The 20,190-nt window shown below is 40.2% G+C and overlaps 1 protein-coding gene across 1 annotated transcript in view; it reads left to right on the top strand.

Annotated features, from left to right (window-relative positions):
* The first annotated feature begins 2,466 nt into the window (after positions 1-2,466).
* Positions 2,467-20,190, top strand: part of LOC103901893 — an 84,884-nt gene continuing 67,160 nt past the window's right edge. The window contains 3 exon segments of the mRNA XM_009282856.2: positions 2,467-2,640; positions 2,699-2,835; positions 3,737-3,804. Of these exon segments, the coding sequence (XP_009281131.2) occupies positions 2,467-2,640; positions 2,699-2,835; positions 3,737-3,804 (379 nt within the window).

Genomic DNA, 20,190 nt, shown 5'->3' with positions numbered 1-20,190 from the left:
TGGTTTTTCTATTGACTTCTCACTCTATTCTCTGCTATATCAGCTCACACGAACATCTTATTCATGTTCAATAAAATTAACAATTCCAGAAAGTTAATTCAATCAGTTTCATGCTTTAACGCTGACTTCACAAAAATACTCAGACCCTTCCAGAAGCCAGAAAGGATACAAAGCCTGAATTTATAAAGGAAAAAGTAGTCATCTTGTTCAGGCGAGAGTTTTGAAGGGCATAAAGGGCAGGGAAATAGCTTTGGGGAAAGGATGCAAGCTCCAGATGTCTCCTTTATTCAAACATCAGTCCAGATCACTCTACTTGGGGCATGTTTGCCTGTTTGTCAGAAGGAGTCAAATACTAAGTCCTGCTAGTTTGTCATATGACACTGAAATCTGTTTTTGATGATAAAGACATTGTCCAACCCTACTTCTTTAGAATATTTTTCCTTCCAAACCAAACTGCAGCTACTAATCAGGATTTTCTCAAGCAATACCAAATAATTTTTATTTTCAGTGACTCTTGTAAAACAGTTGGGTTTTGCCTTGAATGAGTTTATTTGTGTATGAACACATGCATTATCCACTAGTCATTATCCACGGGGCTCTGAGCAACCTGATTTAGTCGAAGATGTCCCCGCCCACAGCAGGGGGGTTGGACTAGATGACCTTTAAAGGTCCCTTCCAATCCTAACTATTCTATGATTCTATGATTATTTGTTATTTTTATATTATAACCATGCAGCAAAACTGAAGTAGCCATACAAACAAACCAGTGAAAAAAAAGTACCAGGAACCTTTCAGTGACCACCTAAAAGTTGAAAGTATTCACAGAAATCACTTGTCACACAATTACAGATTAATGGCTTCATGAAAGTCAAAGACTCCTTGCAAGTGGCTTTAATTCAGTATTTGTAATCAGTAATTTAATCAGCCTTCATCTTCTCTCCTACTACTCCTCCTCTAGACAGATTACCGTAACTCTGCTGATCCACCAGCTCTGCAAATCTCAGTGTGCAGTATGGTAAGAGAGGCAGGCTCTGCCTTTGGGACCCAAAACAATGCTGTCTGCAGATCTTCAGGATAAACTCAAGCTGGTCAGTCACAAAGAATAGGAGCAAACACCCACGCCAGTTTAAAATCTGTTTATAATATTTTACTGGGCTAAGGTTATGATAAAGGTTTATGGCAGAGTAAGTGATTGTGCACACTGGCAATCTGCTGTGCCTCCCACAGACATCTTCAGCAGCTGCTTCTCAGTTCACCGCCTCGCCTGGTCACTCCTTTGTCACTCTTACAGCCAGCTCCAGCCTCACTCTCTTCCTCCCTCTCTGCACAATGGCAGCTGTGATGCCCCCCCTGTTCCACAAAAAGCCTGGTACTCCTTATTTCATGTCAACCCCAACACCACACAACCACATACAAGCTGTGCTGGACTACACTGACACCACACTGATTGAGAGCCTCAGCAGAGCCAGCCTCCCTTAGGCAGGCAGAATGACCCAGTTGAAATGCACAGACCTCTTTGAGCACCTGTACAACTTATATTGGCAGCACTATGACAAAGGACTTGGCAGCAGCCACCACCTCTCCAATCCCACCTCAATCACTCCTTAATTACTTTTTTCCCATGCTACCGACTGAGCTCTCCCATCCACGTCATACTCCGCTCCCCAAACACAACGTTCTGCCTGATCCTCTGCCATTGCCAGCAACAGTTTGCAATACACGCACAGCAGGAGAGTTGGGAGTCCCAGCACTCCCACTGCACTCCCTACCCACTACCACCCCTGCCCTTGAATGCCTGGTGACTTTGCAAAACTTTGCATAAGAATATGCTCCAGAACAGCTCCTTGATAGCAAGCAAATCTTGCTAGGATGAGGAGAGAGAAGGAAAGAGAAACATAGCAGCACCTGAATTTGTACGTCAAAAACAGGAGAGAGAGGAAAAAAGTTATTTCTCCCTCCAATCCAAAAAGTTATGTTATATACAAGTAGCAAATTGTAGCAAATGCTCTGTAAGCAGAGACTAGCCTGAGGGACACGGCTTCCTCATTCCTCAGCAGCAGCTGAGCCACCTCAGCCTGCTCAGCTCACACATCTGTTCCCCTGACACACATGGGTCCCATCCTGCCGCCATCTGCTCCTCTTTCCTGCCACAGATGCCACGTGCAACATAGCCAGCAACCAGGGCTCTGTGAGCAAACCACACACTGACCGCAAGTCCCACCCTGCCAGGCCTCCTTCTCCTTTAGAGAACCAGAGCGCATTTCACCAATACGTGCAGCTGACAATAGCCAAGGATTTCTCCCTAAAGCTGCGGTCCTGGCAGATTGGCAAGCAGAAGTGACAACCTGAAGCCTCCACCCAGGTCAGTAGGTCCTGCACCACTTGCAGGCAGCCCTGCTTGCACAGCCTTGGCCTGCTCAAAGGGCAGCAAGGGGAAGTTTTGTGCACCTTCCCAGACCAGCCAGCATGAATGTCAGTGAAGTTGCCACGGTCATTTACCATGCCCTGGTGTACAGCAGAGCAGGCGGCTTCCTGGTTGAGGAATTACTGTTTGAACAGGAGGGCGGATGGATAGAGATTATACGAGTATGTAACACAGCTGGGGAGACTATGAAGCTCTCCTCTGTATCACTCAGTTGGGTAAGAGCCATCCACATGGATACGGAAACTTCCCAAATGTCATTGCTAATTACTCCAGCTTTGGGTGTCTGACAATTTCCCAAACCCGGAGTATTTTGCCATTGCAAACACGGGGGGTAAGCAGATGCAAGCAGTGCACTACCCTCCTAACAGTACCATGCTTGAGAATGACATGAGCTCTGCAATTGCAGACAGGTAAGGATCCAGAGCAGCAAAAACCACAACCTTTGTGACCAATGCAGCCCAGACAAGGGTCAGAAACACACAATGGCCATGTCCGGCTGTGCTGCCTTCTAGTACTCAACAGCAACCGACAGCAGAAGCAGAAGGCAAGGCTAGCAGGGATTCACCAAGAAAGTCAACCGTGCAAAAGAGCTGGCATCAAAGAATACACCTAGAAAGCTAGCAGAGGGCTAGACGCAGGGCAGTCAGAAATACCCAGCAGCAGAGCTATGTCTCACGCTGACACAAAATCATTATCTCATTCTGTTGATTTGGCAGTGACCACTTGTCACCTGAGTAATCACATCTTGAACAGATTCAGATCTGTCTCTCAGTACCTGCATGGATCTGGCAAAACTGCTCTTCATGGCAGGCAGAGTGATCGCTTTGAGTAAGTGAAAAACGTTATACCCTTACTGAAGAGCCGTAAAAAAGTGTTAGAACACAGCCATCCTCCTCTTCTTCCTTTACTAAAAGAGCTTTGAGTTAGTTAGAAAAATTAAGTGATTCTCTTCAATCCTAGTCAAACAATCTCCACAATTAATTCCTTCTTATAAATAGATGATTAAGCATCAACCCTAATCAGAACTGTTTCTTGGATTTTGTTGCAACATCTGGATTTTTTTGGATGTTGATGCAAGTACTTGGCAAGCAGACAAGGCATTCTTGTACAAAGCATAGCTGTGTACAACCCATCTGTTGGCACATACATCTCTTCTGAGTGAACTGGAAGCACCACATGGCCTTCCAAGAGAAGGATATCTGGCAGAACATTAAATGGTCACTGAACAGACCTGTGCAAAGCTGACTGCCTTTGATGCAGACATATTTCAGGAGGAAATTTGTGACTTATAAACAATATGCACTAATAAAGCTTATTTGCAAGAGCAGAATTCTGGGCTCGTATCCTAGCTGTGACACAGACTTCCCTTTTCATCTCAGGTATGTCATGTAGGCCCAGATTTTTGCTTTTACACATCAAGTGTTCAAAGTGGGACTCCCTTCTGAAAGGTTATCTGGCCATTGTCTTCCCCTTCATGTGCCATAGCAACCATACATACATACTCACCCACATCATCACAAGGGTTAGTTAACTTGCGTAAAAGCATTCTGAATAAGTAACATTCTCTAATGCTTACACATTTTAAGGATGAAAGCTTTAATACTATTGATTATTTTACAGCACACTTCTAGGCACAAGAGATTTTTGCAAAAAATCTACAGACTTATATTTAAAACACCCTCCCCTGCACATATTTACAGCTCTGCATGATGTATATAGTATTATTCCCATTGCAATTAACAGAGAACCTGTAGCAGAAGGCGTGAGTAGAACCTGTATTTCATAGGTCACTGTGAGCAAGAGTGATGGGTAACACAGTTAATATGAGGGAGAGTTACAGAAAGGCAGTCATGTACACATCTGGAAGTTAAAATTACTATGTTAGGCACTTAAAATCCGTGGCATAGCCACAAAGAGTATTTACTGCATGCAGAAAACACTGGTGAGAAATAAAGCACAGATTTTATTTTTATGAGATGCTAAATGTATGACCAACATATCTCATGTGGCTCCATATGGAATGGAAAAAGACTTACATTTAGGCAAGGGACTCAAGTTTCAGTGCCTTTTCATTACTTCAATTCTGCCTCTAAGAAACATGTTTATTTTAGCCATTCATACTACTTACATCAGACCTTTATTGCAGCTGCCCAAATTATCCCATTTTAGACCACAACAAATAATCAACACTCAGGTTTTTTTCTTGCATAGATCTAAGATAAGCTTTTTTAATTTCTACCCACCTCTGATGTTTTTAATCACCGGGTTCAGAGGCTCTCTGGTTCAAATCCTTTACAGCACAGGAAAGGACTCATGAAACACACTTACCTCTAGTTAATATTTCCTTTGGCCATGGAAAGCTCATCCCAAGACAGTTCTGAAGACCCCAAAGAACAGCTGAACAGTTGGACAAGCTTTCATTTCCATGACAGCAGCTGCTTGGGCTAACATCCAAGGGATCAGCCTTGGAAGCATTTGCATGTAGAATTTAAACTTAAGAGCTGACACACTTCAAATGGGGCTAAAGTGGACTTGAATTAGCTAGAGAACAAAAAGTAACATGCACAACCAAGGTTCTACACTGTATGTGTTTATGCAGTGCATTTTATTTTGATGCTTCTCAAAGGTGCCTAGAATTGCATCACTATAAACAGGACCTACTTCTAGTTGTCACTGAAGCGATAGAAGCTGTGGCTGTGTAAGCTACTAAAAAGAATCACTATGACATGCCCGTAACACAGCAACACCAGCACGGTTTACAGGGTACTCATCTCAGAGACTTGCTTACAGCAGGCAGTATTGAAGAGGCAATGTCTCAAAACTTTTCTTTTTTGCTAGGAAAGGAGAGGCCTTAACACACCAGCATTCATATGAAGCCCAGTAATGAGCAAATTTTAGTCCAGAATTGCTACAGACTTTAGTTTAAGTCTCTGAACTTACGGCCAGCAAAAACTCTGACTGAACATTATACCTTATTTATTTATTGTTGGGACTCTGAAATATCTATATTAATCCCAAAGGAGATGGGAGGGACTGAACTCCAGGGTAGTTAAGCAAGTTCCTGAAGAAAAACTGAACTGTACATCCACCAGTTCTCAGAAACAGCACAAAATGCTAAGCACCTTCAATGGCCCAGGAAAGCATCCTTGCATTCACACGCTGGGTATGAGAGTATTGTTAACGTGCTGCCTTTAGAAGCTAAAGTCTTCCTGAGGCTCCCTTGCTTTCTGAAAAAAGACAGGACATTCATAAAGAGGATGCCTGCCTGAGTCATTGTTAAGCACCCAGAGTGTGCAGAAACTGAAGTTTACTGAGTCTCTTTCTTCTCACTGCAATGAACTAGCGATCTCTAGGTCCCTTATCAGATAAGTATTTTGAGAGCAGATCCAAACTTCTGCCCACCCACATGTGCTTATGCACGTTCAGTGGCTGTTGAATTCTCTTAACCCGGACAGACTTTCCAATACTGCATATGGAGAGAAAGGGACTGGCGCTGATTACATTCCGCCTCAAGCAGAGGAGATGAAATAGGAATCAGACTGTGACTGTCAGTCCACTGTTATTTTCCTGCCTTCTTCCAAGCACTGCACAACTACTTAATCATGCAGGGATAAGGCTCTTACTGAACACAAACACTGTGATTTCACTATACCCACAGCATTTCAGCTGCCCATTTCCCCCCAGGCAGGACAGTCTGCATAGAGTCAACATTGTCCATAGGACTCTGGAACATATATATTGCTCTAAGCGCCTCTGATCTGAACAAGGCTCCACCACTATGAGAGCACAGTTTCACATTATAATCTTTGGACAAATGTTAAATCACAGCATGGTATATTGCAAGCACCAAATAAAGATTTGAAAGCTGGGTTATAGGACCCTGAAGATATGTTTGTCATAGAAATGCTGGTGGAAGCTTAATTACAGTGATACTACTACATGCTGCTCTGCTAGGCAAGCTATTTAAGTCCTTTCAATAATGTTTTGCTGTAATGGGAACAGTTCAAGCTGCAATAGCAGGTTTGCAACATAGAAAACATTATAGCACTTGATCTTATTCCTTCCAATGCACTCATTTTAATAGGGTTTTTTCTGCTGTTCCACCTATCAGTTGCCTTTATCTCTAGAGAGCACAATTGCCTTTTTTCTGCTGTTTGCAGTTCAGATTCAGCTTAGAGGAGCTTCACTCAATCTAAAATAAGCGTATCTTTTTCACATATCTCATTTATTTGAGGAAACTGAAGGGTTCTTATTGAATGCTGAGCATGTGATTGCACTGCACCCAAGTAACTCTTTTCTGCTAGGTAATAAAGAGCTGCAGCACTTACCCTACCAAGAAGCCTGAGAAAATTAAATACCCATTAGATATTTCTACAGAAGTAGCCAAAGGAAGGAATAAGACAGTATGAGTGGGGGTCACCTAGAGAAACAGTTTTCCCAGCCATGACAGCAGACAGTGGGATGCCAAAAAAAGAATGAGAGGCATCTCCTCTTAGAACACAGTTTGGACTTGCTCAGCTTCAAGTTTGTTTTCCCTTTATCCTACTTTCCCAAACTAGGAACTGTTCCCTCTCTTCATGCTCCCACACACATTTCTCCTCCCTTACATCTCCACCTTCTCCAAACAAGATCCCAAACCCATCTTCTTGTCACACTTTTCCCCACTCAAACAATTCTCTCACCCACACTTCCCCACATCTTTACAAATAATACCATGAGGCTCCTATCTAAATTCATAAAATCCTATCTGCCTTGTTTTTCTACAATTCTACTTCATGTCACCTAACTCAAGAAAGAGACACTTTCTACAACTGAAGATAGGGCAATAGAGCCTACAGGGAAATCAAGCCCACTTTGTCTACATAAAATTCACAAATGCCGGTGACAGCAGTACCTACTGTAAAAGAACAGAGCATCATAGCACAAATTTGACCTGCAAATGGCAGATCTATTCAGTGTCAATCAGCTTTAAGGTTCAGATTGACTCATCTTCAATGGCAAGACATGATCTAAGCCAATTTGTATACAAACATTATTATCAATTGTCTGCCATTTGTCCTCAGCCTCTAATACCATGTTTAAATATTACGACATTTTGCTTAATTCCATCTCTAGCTACAGCTTCCCTAGGATTCTGACTTTTCTTGTTAATAATCCTGTTTTTCATGTAACAGCCTAATGATCTGTCAAATAATGGTAGACTATTTGCTCAACTAATTGCTTATTTTTTAACAAAGCATTCTAAAACATAGGTAATGATTGTAGGCCTATATTTCTCTAAGGAATAAATAAGGTCAGATCACTCGAATTTTTTTTAACTTAGCAAAGTACAGTAAAAATACATTCTTCATATGACAGCTTTATATTGTATTGTGTCTTGTTACATCCTTTTTTTTTGCATTAGCAATTAATTCCATTCAATGGCAGGAAGATAATTTTCATAAACTGATCACTTCGATAAGAATTTCTGTGTGAATTAACTGGGCTTGGCTGTCTTTACGTAATAAAACTTGAAATATTAAATGTCAGGCATAAAGGTATACTTTTACTGTACCTTGTGTAAGCTTCTAAAGTCACATGCAAGCCCACATAAATAATGCCAGTGACATGGTTCACAATGCCCGGTTTCCCTGGGCTTCCCTCTCTCTCGTGCCCATTTCATCCATGCAGATTACAAGACCTTCTAGGGAAGCACCATGCAGTTCCCAAATCCAAGTTCACGTACAGCCTGCCTAAGAGCTGCTTCAGGATAGACGGACTCTGTAAATAACTTTACAGGAACACTAATCCCTTTCCATCAATAAAAGGAGTGCTCTTCTTTACTCTCCCTCATATTGCAGCTCCTGCCCCACAGGCTTACATCTGCAGTAATTTAAATGCAGCTGGATACTGGTTTCTAGTAAGTGTAAGATCTACATCAAGTCCCTCACATGGGGCAACTAAAGGGAAAAGAAAGAAAGAGCACATAGAAAAAACCCTAAGTGGGTGGGACACATTTTCATTTTGTTGTCAGTTCACATTGTCAGAAACAAAATGATTTTGAAAGTAATAGAAAATCAGTGTAATAACACTGTCCTCAGCATGGCTCTGAAATCCATTTATGGGAGCCCCACCGGTAAAGCACATATATAATTACAACTGAAGCTGTATTTAGCTCCAGACTAAACACCATCATGAGGCAGTGTGTTAAATAATGCATTTCCCTAGTGCTTTTTACTGAATATGTGATCATTTCATACATTCAATTTATTGTTTTGATAATACATTCTAGTAGCTTCACAGCCAATGTGCATACACTTTTTGAAGATTTCAGTGAAGTAGGAAGTATCTGCACCCTGAGAAGCGATCACCGATACATAAAAATTTCAGTGTGTTTTGGCTGCACTCTCCCTGCTTCACCTGAGACTTAAACTAAACACCAAAGAACTAGCAGTATTCAGGGAAACCGGGGCCTTGATGCTCCACCAACACCGCAGTCTCATCAACTCTACAATTTGAGAAGGTTTCCCTGCTGGACTCTGGGCAACAACCAGGTTGTAGTCCACATGCTTACTCCTCAGGTGGATGCACGAGAAGAGTGAGCAAGCAACAACTATGGTCACTCTGCAATCGTTGTCACTGCAAGGAGTGTTATCTCAACATATATAAAACATAAACAAGGGCTTCCTATCTTTTTCTAGCATGCACCAACTCTCTTCATACCTTCCTTCTTTCTCAGAGACAGTCTCTCCATAGATTCACAGATATTTTTTTCATTTTGACTTGAATATCAAGCCCTATCGCTGAATTTTTTATCAGTATTTTCCATGCCAGATGCACATGTGTGTCAGCTGGCACTGGCTTTCATGTTGCCAAAATAACAGTAAATCAACAAAAGGCAGCACTTTGAGTGGTGATACCAGCTATTTTCTGGACCGTTATCATGGGAATATCTTTGTCAATTTCATATGACATTTCAGAGCAGAGTGGAGACATATTCTTCCATTTTAAAGTGTGGTCACTGGAAACTGACTAGATAAATTGACATTGCACTCTCTGTATTTATTCTTTCTCTGTTATTTATGTTTGTTGTATTTACAAGACAAGAAATGCATTTTCCTTGTCAGGACAGAAAATGCATCTGGAACTTCAAAATCCACATCCTTCCTTCTTAAAAGTTGGGAGTTTACAACCAATCTTTCTAGTGGCACAATCTGCTACAATTGCTCCATAGCTATTGTCTCAAAATCTGGTAGTAGAGATCATATAGAATCATTATTTTTTATATATATATAAATAAGTAAATCTTCTCAATGGTAAGATTTAATAGCTATTTGGTTTTGGTCTTGACTCTTACTTTAGTACTAAAATAAATGTGTTATCTTCATTTTGGCCATAGATATTACTTAGAAGATTGACATGCAATGAATTTATTAGGTAGAAAACACCTAATTGTACAGTACAGTCTACCGTTGTATAAATAACTTCTTCTGAACACAACAGGACTTACATTGCCTTGTGCACCAGCTAAACTTGATCTTTGTTCATTCACCACATAGTGGCAGGTGGGGGGAAAAAAATCCAGCAGATGGCACCGAAATCAGTTTACTACTGACATGACTGTTGCCGATTTCCCCTAAATACTGCCGCCAACATATTACAAGCCCAACTTCAAACAGGAGTTGAACCTGGAGTTTTATGTTATCCATAGTGAGTATGGATATAAAGAAATAACCAACAGACAACACGTAGATGAACACACTAGCTTAACTTTTGGAACCTGATTTGGTAAAATGCAGTAGTTCTTGGTGTGTCACTGTAAAAACCCTTACAGATACTTGGGAGGTATCAACAACCCAAGTGCCCCAGAATAAGCAAGACTCAACCTTCTCGATATATTCCAAAGCCTGAATAATTGTGTTGGTTTAAAAAAAAAAAAAAAACCAAACCAAAACAACTGGCTCTCAGACTCATTTACAATGTCTCACACAGTATCTAGAAGCAGAAGGCAGCACAGGTTGAGTCCTTTTCCTCTGTAATGATGGGTTGAGCGAAGGTGACTTACTCTCAGAAATTACAAAATGGGCTCTTGAGTGGTTTTTTGGCACAGGCAGGGAATACTGTGAGGTAGTTTTAGATTAGCTTGGAAATCAGCAGTTCATACTATGATTTTATTTAGTTTTGTTCCCTCTGTATGCCCATATTCTTAAACACAGGTATCCACCAGTGGAAAAGACAACGATGCTGACTGGAGATGCTAACTGAAGGCATCACTCACAAGCCTGTACTCAGCTGTGCAGCTGCAGCCACCGCCAGAACACACAGCCTGGGGAAATACCAGGGGAGGCAGCGGGGCGAGAAAACAGAGGGGACAGAATTTCTGTCCACGTCCCTCACATCTTTGTTGTTGGACCATTTTTTCTTCTACCAAGACAACCATCCTTACGCTCCCAAGACCAAAGGCCTTTTAGATATACAATAGCTAAAATATTATTAGTGGTAGTGAAAAAAATAAAATGAAGGAGAAGTAATGAAAGCCCTCATTACTTTTCCTCACAGCCAAGCTTCATCTGTTGGGAGGAGATCCAGGTAAGGCATTGGAATCAAATTCATGCTGTGGAGCAGAAATGCATAAGTAAACGCCGTATTACTGGTGCCTTGTGCTCCTAGTCATATCAACACTGGATCACATCCTTGTTTCTGATGCCGAATGATCTGAAAGGAAAAATACAGGCATCTGGAACAACAGCTTTTTTTTCCTAGTGCACTTGCTTACATTGTTGTGTAGCAGATCTGAAAAGCTAACTGCTGGATCATACAGAAAAAAAAGATTTATGTAGCCAAAAATTCCAGAAATGAAGTAATCTTTTAACAAATCATGACGACAACAAGGCTCAATGCTGAAGCCTGTCAGGGTAAACCGAATACTTCATTTACAGTATTTAACAGATGCTCATCTTGGGACACTTCGTAGACTTGTGCTACCTTGGGACCTGTTTTTTTGTTAGACCTCTGAAACAAAGCAGGATTGGAGCTAATTGACACTAAGGTCGGAATCTGCACACTATGTTCATGTGTATACCTTAATCTTTAATGACAGCTAGTTACTGATAAGAACTTTCCACAATCTGAATAAAGGAGTCCCTAAAATACTAACCCATTCCAAATAATAAAGTACAAAGCATATACTGGAACTAAAAAAAAGTCAATTTCCAAGCTAACAACCAAAAAAGCAAAAAAACCCAATAAAGCCTAGTTGCCCTTTGCTTTCTTTGGTCTCTGTTTGACAGTCAGTACATTTTCAGTTAAGCTTGGAGCAAATTTGGATTAATAACAAAGCCATGCTCATCTGTCCAGCTTGTAATGTAAAGTAATGAGAGCAAGAGTGGCAGAGACACAACTCAGGTGCATGTGCTCATAGCATTTCATTTTTTCTATTGGGCTTTTGATAAAAGTCAATTGTCCTTTTATAGTACTAAGGAACGCAAAAGTGTCCTTCGTGATTACAAGTCACTAACTCAAGCAGCTTGTGGCTTCCTTTCCTTTCAATTCCTTTCTGTTTTCTCCACTGATACTTAATCATAATTTCCCTCTTCAGACAGAAGCCAGTTGTACTGGCTTTTGCTCACCTATACCCTAGAGTGGTCATTCACAACTGCTCCTTTGTAATTTTATCCACAATTTTGAGAATACCTTGTTTTGTCAAAAGGATACACAAAGGCCGACTAGAAATTGACGCAGCTGATCTCTTATATGTGGTCTCACTCACCAACCTTTCAAGTGCTGCAGCAACCCAGTTCATCTGATTTCTTTTTGATATCTTTTTACTAGTTTGTGCCACAGTATTGTTGCTCTTTCCACTGCATTAAACACCATGCCCAAGCTGTCAGCGACAAAGTTTTATCCTAAGTTCCAGTACAATCTTTTTGTATTGTAAAACCCTCAGGGTCCATTCCTTTTTCTTTGCTTTGCTCTGTTCCTTTTGTCCCCAAGCCCTCCTTAGATTTCTCTGCAAATGAATTGCATAAGCCACTTAACTGCCCCGGTTTCCCACCTCTCCAAATCATTTATCACTGTACTTCTCTTTCCTAGCAAGTGAACTTCTTGCTCTTGAGGCTTTAAATTAATTGCCAGTTTGCTTATCCTACTGCACCTAATAGGTTAGAACTATTAAACAAGAGAATATGTTACATCCTTACTTTAACCATCAATAGTTTATAAAAAAATATGTCTCACTTCATAAGTGGTGCCAGTCTGTCAGGATACAGGGAGAAACACAACCCGGAGGTTGCCGATACATTTTTTTTAATCCATTTCATATAAAATCTGGCTGCGTTTGAATCATCCTCTGTGCAAGTTCTTTTCTGTCACTGGTTTCTGCTTCTTACAGCAATTCCTCTCAGGCAGGAGCTTCACCATTACGTAAGACTGAGCATTACTTCCAGGGCCTTATTTTACCCTCACTTTTGCATGCACAATGCCAGTGAAACCAGGTTTGAGTTGCACAAGGGTTTCATGAGCCTAAGGGTACGTCCCCAAGCATTTTGATTGCCAGTCTGCATTTCTTCCTTACTATTATGAAAAACGTTCACAGTTCCAGTGAGGAACTTTGCGCCTTTGCGTATTTCTAAATTTTTTACCATCTTCCAGAGGTCCTACAGATTCACAAACACTTCATAAATAAAATAGTAATAAAATGGAGAGATACTGGTTTGTGTATTCATTGGTAAAACACAAAAGACAATGAATTACAGGGTTTGTACTTCGCCAAGGCACACAAAGTATTTCTTGCTAGTACACAACAGTTTCAGAAAGATAAAATCAATTTTGGGTCATATATACATTTTCTTTTGCTGCCATACTGGCTTTTTCTCATTTGTACTTTTGTTTTTAAGGTTAACAAATGCATTGCTAGATTCATATGCTTGCCTACACTAATAATACTGTAGGGTATGCTATTTTTCCTCAAGAGCTCTCTATCAAAAGCCTCTTTTAAGAAGATTACTGATAGTAAATGACAAATACTTTACTTTAGTGTCCATCTGTAAAATTTAAGAAATAAGTCATAAAACTCCTAACCTCCACAAGGGTTACACTGACCACCAATCTTTTAAATAGTCATGAAACTAGTTTGTAGTATGAAGCTTTCTTTCACCTCACTTTCCTTTTCTCCTTCCCCATGACATCTGACACACGCAAGCGGGGCTCTGCACCTTAGCCGAGTTCTGCCTGTATAGGACGTGGCCTCCGCATCGAGGAACCAGCTTTCAAGTATGGTCCCCACCCCGAGACCACAGATACCCCCCGCCTTAGGAACAGGTATCAGTGTTTTATGGGACTACAAGTGGATTTGATCACCCAAACACAGGATTTTTAGCACTGAGTGGGACAACTATGTCAAAGAGTGGACATACAACATATAAAATGTTTTGTAATATTCTGACATGCAGAATTACTATTATTACTGGTGGTAGTGGTGTTACCTAATTTTAAATGCTGTGTACGACATAAGTCAGTATTTCTTTTTATATATTTGTGTATATCTATAGTTATGTATCTCCAGGGACACATATGTTACTATTTGTTAGCAATCCATTGGCCATCTTTAATTCCAAAAGTACCATTAAAATATATGATAAATACATACAAAGATTCATGGAAATAAACCCTGAGACTCTGCATTCACTGTCAGATGCTTTAAGGTCCTTGAAAGGTCAACACAAAATAAATTGCATAATTAACCATAAATTTAATTAAGGAGTCACAGAATGAAAGGGAAAAGAACACTGAGATCAAATTTTCCATTCTACATCCTTAAACATTAACTCAGTTGGCATCAGGAAGACTGAAATCACAGACAGACAATTAGCGGAAATATTATTGGCTTTTCAATAACAATCTTGGACCCAATTATTTCCTAGCGCTTACATACATATTCAAAAAAATATATATGTACAGAAGGCAACAACAGCATAATTCACCATCTTCCTCAAAAGTCTGCAAGCACGTGAATAAAAAAGAAACTAAATCTGGCCCCATTCCAAAGCCTAAGAGCAACTTTTGTTCCATAGAAAAAGACAATTGGTAGCTTTAAAAATCAGAAAAAGAGCCTCTGAGAATTTAGGCATGACATAAAATTCCTATAGAATACTTTCTTGACATAGCAACTATAGAAACAGAATGAAAAGCCTCTTCATTCTAGATCTCATTTCTTTACATGGCGTGTAAAAGAACACGACTTCTGCCTTTGGGCCTTGGTGCTGGTGTAAAATATTTTTTATTGATATGGTTCATCTGTATTAATAACTTTAAATTATTTTTCCTCTTGACAGATTTTATGCCTAAAGAACTAAGTCACTTGATTTAAACCTCTAGAAAGTATTTTTCAAACTAAATTTACCTGTCCTACAAATGCTAGCTGAAAAATGTTATGCAGTAACTTTATATATTTAAAATTCCATCCTTTTCATTAAAACAGCTTTTAGCACAGAGGAATTGCCTTTTGTGAGTAATTCTACAGTACGTCCAAACTCAAAAAATCTTTAGGATCTTGCTGGGAATTAATTTTACTTTGATCATATTCAAATCCATTGCTTGAAAATTGCTAACCTGAAAACTATCTTCATCCTAAGATTTCTTAGAAATGTGATTTAGTGAATATTAAATAAAGAAATGAATTTAAAAATCTAACCACCCATCCTAACCCTTCAGGAATTCCATTCACAACAGATCTCAAAACCATAACTGATTTCATTGCTTCCCATTACCCCTGCTTGAACAACAGCATAAAAATGGGAAAAAAAAGACAATTAAAATGAGGAAACTAAAATGTGGGCACTGGTACAAGAAATCCAAAAGTATCACATGCAGACTGGCCTGAACAAAGGGAATTATACAGCAGTTGTGCTAAAATCCAAGCTACAATATGCATGTAATATCTCGGACTCTCCCATTTAAAATAAAGTAAAATCCTTGCCCACATGAGGCTAATCCTACTCACTATACTCATGCAAGTAGCTCCATAGGCAGTGAAACAATTTCTTGCATAAGGCAAATAGGAGTTGCCTTGAACCTGAAATCAGCCAGAACTGCTCCTCTTCCATTTAAATTCAGCAGCAAGTGGGCTCATCAATTGTAAGCACAGTACTTAATATCAAACAATATATATTGCAACAACATCAAAAAATATATATTGCTTATAGTCATTATACTGAAATTTAAAAGGGTCTTTACTTCCAGAAATGAGCTCGGTGTGAAACTGATTATTTAACAGAAAAAAGACTTTCCAAAACACTCTTCAGAAGGGGCTCAGGTCATCTAAGCAGGTTCCAACGCAAACACAATGTATCTCTCCTGTGAGAATACGAAACTGAAGCTGAATCAAAAAAATCACTTAAGAAAAGTGATATGCAAAAAGTACCTACCTGGATTCCTGCCTTCCTTCTACTGAAGTGATTATTCCCCTCAATTCAGCACTTGAAAGATTACATCTGGATCAGTATGGGCACCTTTGGGCTCCCCAATACCAGAAAGACACCGATACACTGGAGTGAGCCCAGCGGAGGGTAACCAAGATGATTAGGGGACTGGAGTGTCTCTGTACAAGGAAAGACTAAGTGCCTTGGATTTTTCAACCTGGAGAATGCTTGGGGGGATCTCACTGCTGCCTTCAGCTACGTATTAGGAGGATATAGAGAAGATGGAGACAGACTCTCTCCAGAGATACAATGATAAGAGGCAATGGATACATGTTACAACACAGACAATGTGGATTAGATACATGGAAAAAATTTTCACCATGAGGATAGTTATCATAGGAATAGGGGCCAGAGAGATTTGAGTCTCCCACCTTGGAGATATCCATGACTCAACTGGACAAGGCTCTGGACAACCTCCCCTAGCTGGATCTGCTTTTAGTCAGAGGATGAACAAGGTGACCTCCAGAACCAACCCACACTGTTCCACAGCTCTGTGAGATCAATGGGAAAGGTCTTCAATTGAATAATGGCAGCAAGGACAGCAAAAAATAACTAGTGCACAAATTTATGCCTACAAATATCAAGTTTGTACTGCTGCTCCATTATTTAATGGAAAATGATGTTAAAAATACCTGAAAAACACTTTCAAAAATTTTGAGGCTTTTCACAAAAATTAAGTTGAAAATAAAAGTTAGGCATTAAGACTCTCCATGCAAAAATTACTGTCTTTTTTCATATTTTAAGTAAATTCTTAGGAAAACAGAATGAACGTTTGGAGTTTTTTTCAAAAGAGAATAATCTGAAAAAATTTTCCTTCAAAGGATTCTTTTTATTACATTTCAGAACACAGCAAGATGTGAAAGCATGAGATGCTTCCTATCAAATTCCAGTCCCTCTTTTCCTGACCTCTTTTTTTTTTTCAGCAGCAAGCAGAGATTTATACAGCCTGGTCCACCACACAGTGGAAACTCCCAGCAAGGTACTACCTTAGCCCGGGGCCTGGTGTAATCAGCTTGCCCAGAAATGGCAGAGCACTGGGAATGCCCAGCACTTCTGGCACTGCTGGTCTAGCACAGGTGCAGGGCTAGCTGAGCTGGCGTAAGACCTGGCCAAGTAACATGAAGGCAAATATATCTGCATACGTTTGGTTATGAGACTCCTACAGCAGCTAGCACTGATGAAATCCCACTGCTACTAGATCAATGCTATTACCACCGACAAGGCACAAAATTTTCTACACAAAAAAAGACTTTCCTATTCCCATAAACAACAATTAATCAATTTTGCTCATCCTCAGGCATTTTATCTAAGACTAATTGTATAATCCAACTGACATTTATTTCACTACCACCTTTTCCATAAAAAAAAGATGCGATGAACACTATCCCCCAAACATCTCGTTACTAATACATAACAATTCTCAGTCAAAAAGAGATCTCATTATAGCAATAAAATTTATTTTGCCTTACAAAAATTGGCTGTCACAAAAAGTCCACGCGGGTAGCATAGCAGCTACCACACTTAAGCATCAGTTCAGCACTGAGCTCCAAGAATCTCAAATGAAACCACAGGAGATGGTAAGCTGAGTTGAGGAGGTCTGTCACTTCAGCAGACTGTACTAACAGTACAGTTTTATAATGAAGTCCCTAGATTGAAGAAAATGTAAAATCATCCAAGAATAAAGTTACCTGTCTTCAGGAAGGGTTTCTCACTGATTTCCCCTTATCAGTAAATTGGGAAACACTCAGTGAGGACGGCAACTTTGTACAGTTCCATCCATAAGGAATGTCATTCTGAACCTTACCTAAATGTACTTGAGCTCCTAGTCAGTGACACTCCCTATTTCTAAAGGGTGGGAAAAAACTTTCTTGAGAAAGTGACAGAATTCAGACTGGACACACAGGCCATAAACCACCAGAGACAGATGCTGCTTTGGTCCTCCTTGTTTTGTGATGTTATGAGAAAGACAAGCTAACCCAATATAAATAGATATGAGCAGCACAAACTCTAAATATCTTTTCTTTGTTCCAGCTCTCCCAAATACAGTCCATAAGCAATCTCCTATGTAATAAATAATTTATTTATGGAAAACTTTCTTTAATACAAATCTGTTTTACCAAAACAGAAACACAGATGCAACAAAAAGAAACAAATAGCAATGTAAACTATGCATAATATCACCCTGACACAACACATCACTGCTGAGGCACTGCACTAATTACTGCACTAAGCGTGCAAACGAGAGTCTGGCCTGAATTCCACAACACATCCAGGTTTCATTCAGGTGCACAACTGAATGAGAAAAAAAGGAACCCCTAAAAGGTGGAAAACACACAGGATAAAAGGATAAAAAACTGCCCCATCTCCATACGCATGTGATGCAGGTTTGGAAATTAGTGGGGTGAGCAAAACCTACCACATTTAAGTAGATTCAAGATGAACACGCTGAGTACCAATAAGTACCAAGAAAGTTATTGTTAACTGTGACAATGTTTCTGCAGGCTTTGATGGATCATATATTGTACATTGTGTTGTCTGACTCAGAAAAAAATGTTTTCTGTCTCAGAAGTAGTTGCAATTCCTACTGGAGATAAAGGACAAGACTGTCACAGAAAGGGGTCCAAAGCCAGGCTGACATAGGGATTTTTTTCAGAATTACCAAACACTAAGCAATTCCCCTACATTCAAAGTCAGTTACTAAGGCCTCTATATTTTCCACAGTTTGTCAGCTTATGTAACAGTCTAAGCGTAGATGTTTCAGTCAAAATAAGACTCCAAGTCTGTCAGGATTAACATTAATACTGATACTATGGCTAAATGTAAGGTGCCATTTGGGAAAGATGCCATCATCAAAATTTGCAGAAGTGCTAAACATTAGAAATTCCTGAAATTTAAAATGTAATATCCTTAAGTACAGTGTTACATGCGTACATGAATCTTCACATGCAGAATGAGGCAAAGGGGGCACATATCCAGAAAAACAACACAAAGAAAATCAGCTTTTCTGATGCGTATATAGATGCACACCTTCACGCCATAACTAAATAACAAAGAGCCCTAAAATGAAGCCATTTTATTGAAATGGAAATTATCGTTTCCATTTATTGAAATGATAGAGGAGTCTTTCAAGGAGTCAAATATTCTGAGAGGTTGAAGAAATTAATCACAAGATAACTTTTGCAGCAGCATTTTGAGGGATTTTAGGATAGGGATGTGTCAATTAAGAACCAAGTTACTATAGTTTTGGCAAAAGGTACAGTTATCCCTGAGCCATAACGAAATGTACTTGTAAATTTCCGGTAAGCCTTCATTTCAACTGCCTTAGACTCACTTAATGCTTGCCTGGATTTAAAAAGAAAAGAAAAAAAAAAAGGTGATCAATGACATCAGGAAACTTTTTACAGAAAGACCAGAGAGTTCACAAGCTTTACATCCTCCCCAAACTTCATTACAACTCTGAATCCATCACTACTGAATCAAAGAGATATTAAACCGCCTAGATATTGACGGTAAAGGTGTTCCAATGTGAGAGAACTGGCTCACTGGACTACAAAGCCACCGGGAGCAGGGAAGTAAAGAAGGCTGCCTACATACTCGTGGAGCATCCATTTCCATTTCCCTCACTCACATGTTGTACCAGTGGGACCACTCTGCAAGTGCCTGCAGGACTAACGCATACATGGGAGAAAGAAAGTGCCAATATGACTTGGTTCATAAAACAAATCCAAACTGCTGACAGGACATGTCAAAAAAGGCCTTGTTTCTTGCATTCTTTACCTAAGCAGCTAATGACATGCTTTTCTTAGAGGTAAACAACCAATTATGAAAGCTTATATTCTTTAATATCCGCTGCAACCCTACCTTCTCCGTCTCTAGCACTAGGGCATTTATCATGCACAAGGAGAAACGTTTCCAAGATCCTGGTAACAAGTAGATCTTACTACTGTAAACTGGTTTTAGCTCTTACTTGGACTACATTCTTTTCCTGGCCCCCATCCAGCCACGGCGAATTATTTCCTCTGCACTGCTCAGATAATCCCGTCCATCCCCGCGGGTTTATTCCCAGGCAGTCCCCTCCCTTTTAGCCAAAGTGCTGGGCTGGACTCGGCTTTCAAGAGCCGTTATCCGCCTACAGCTCCTTATCCAAGCAGCAAATCCCTGCAGCGTCCCTAACACTTCCCTTTCCCCAGGGGCTGCAGAAGGGAGGGAAAGGAGCGGAGCCGGGGTTAATCCGCCCCGGGATATCTCAGGAGTCCCCCCGGGCCGGGTCAGGCCCCCACCTATGTGCACAGCCCCGAGCACCCCGCG

Source organism: Aptenodytes forsteri, unplaced genomic scaffold, assembly GCF_000699145.1.
Source record: "Aptenodytes forsteri isolate BGI_AS27 unplaced genomic scaffold, ASM69914v1 Scaffold70, whole genome shotgun sequence".
In the NCBI taxonomy this organism is placed as follows: domain Eukaryota; kingdom Metazoa; phylum Chordata; class Aves; order Sphenisciformes; family Spheniscidae; genus Aptenodytes; species Aptenodytes forsteri.
This window is presented reverse-complemented; position numbering and strand designations above follow the sequence as displayed.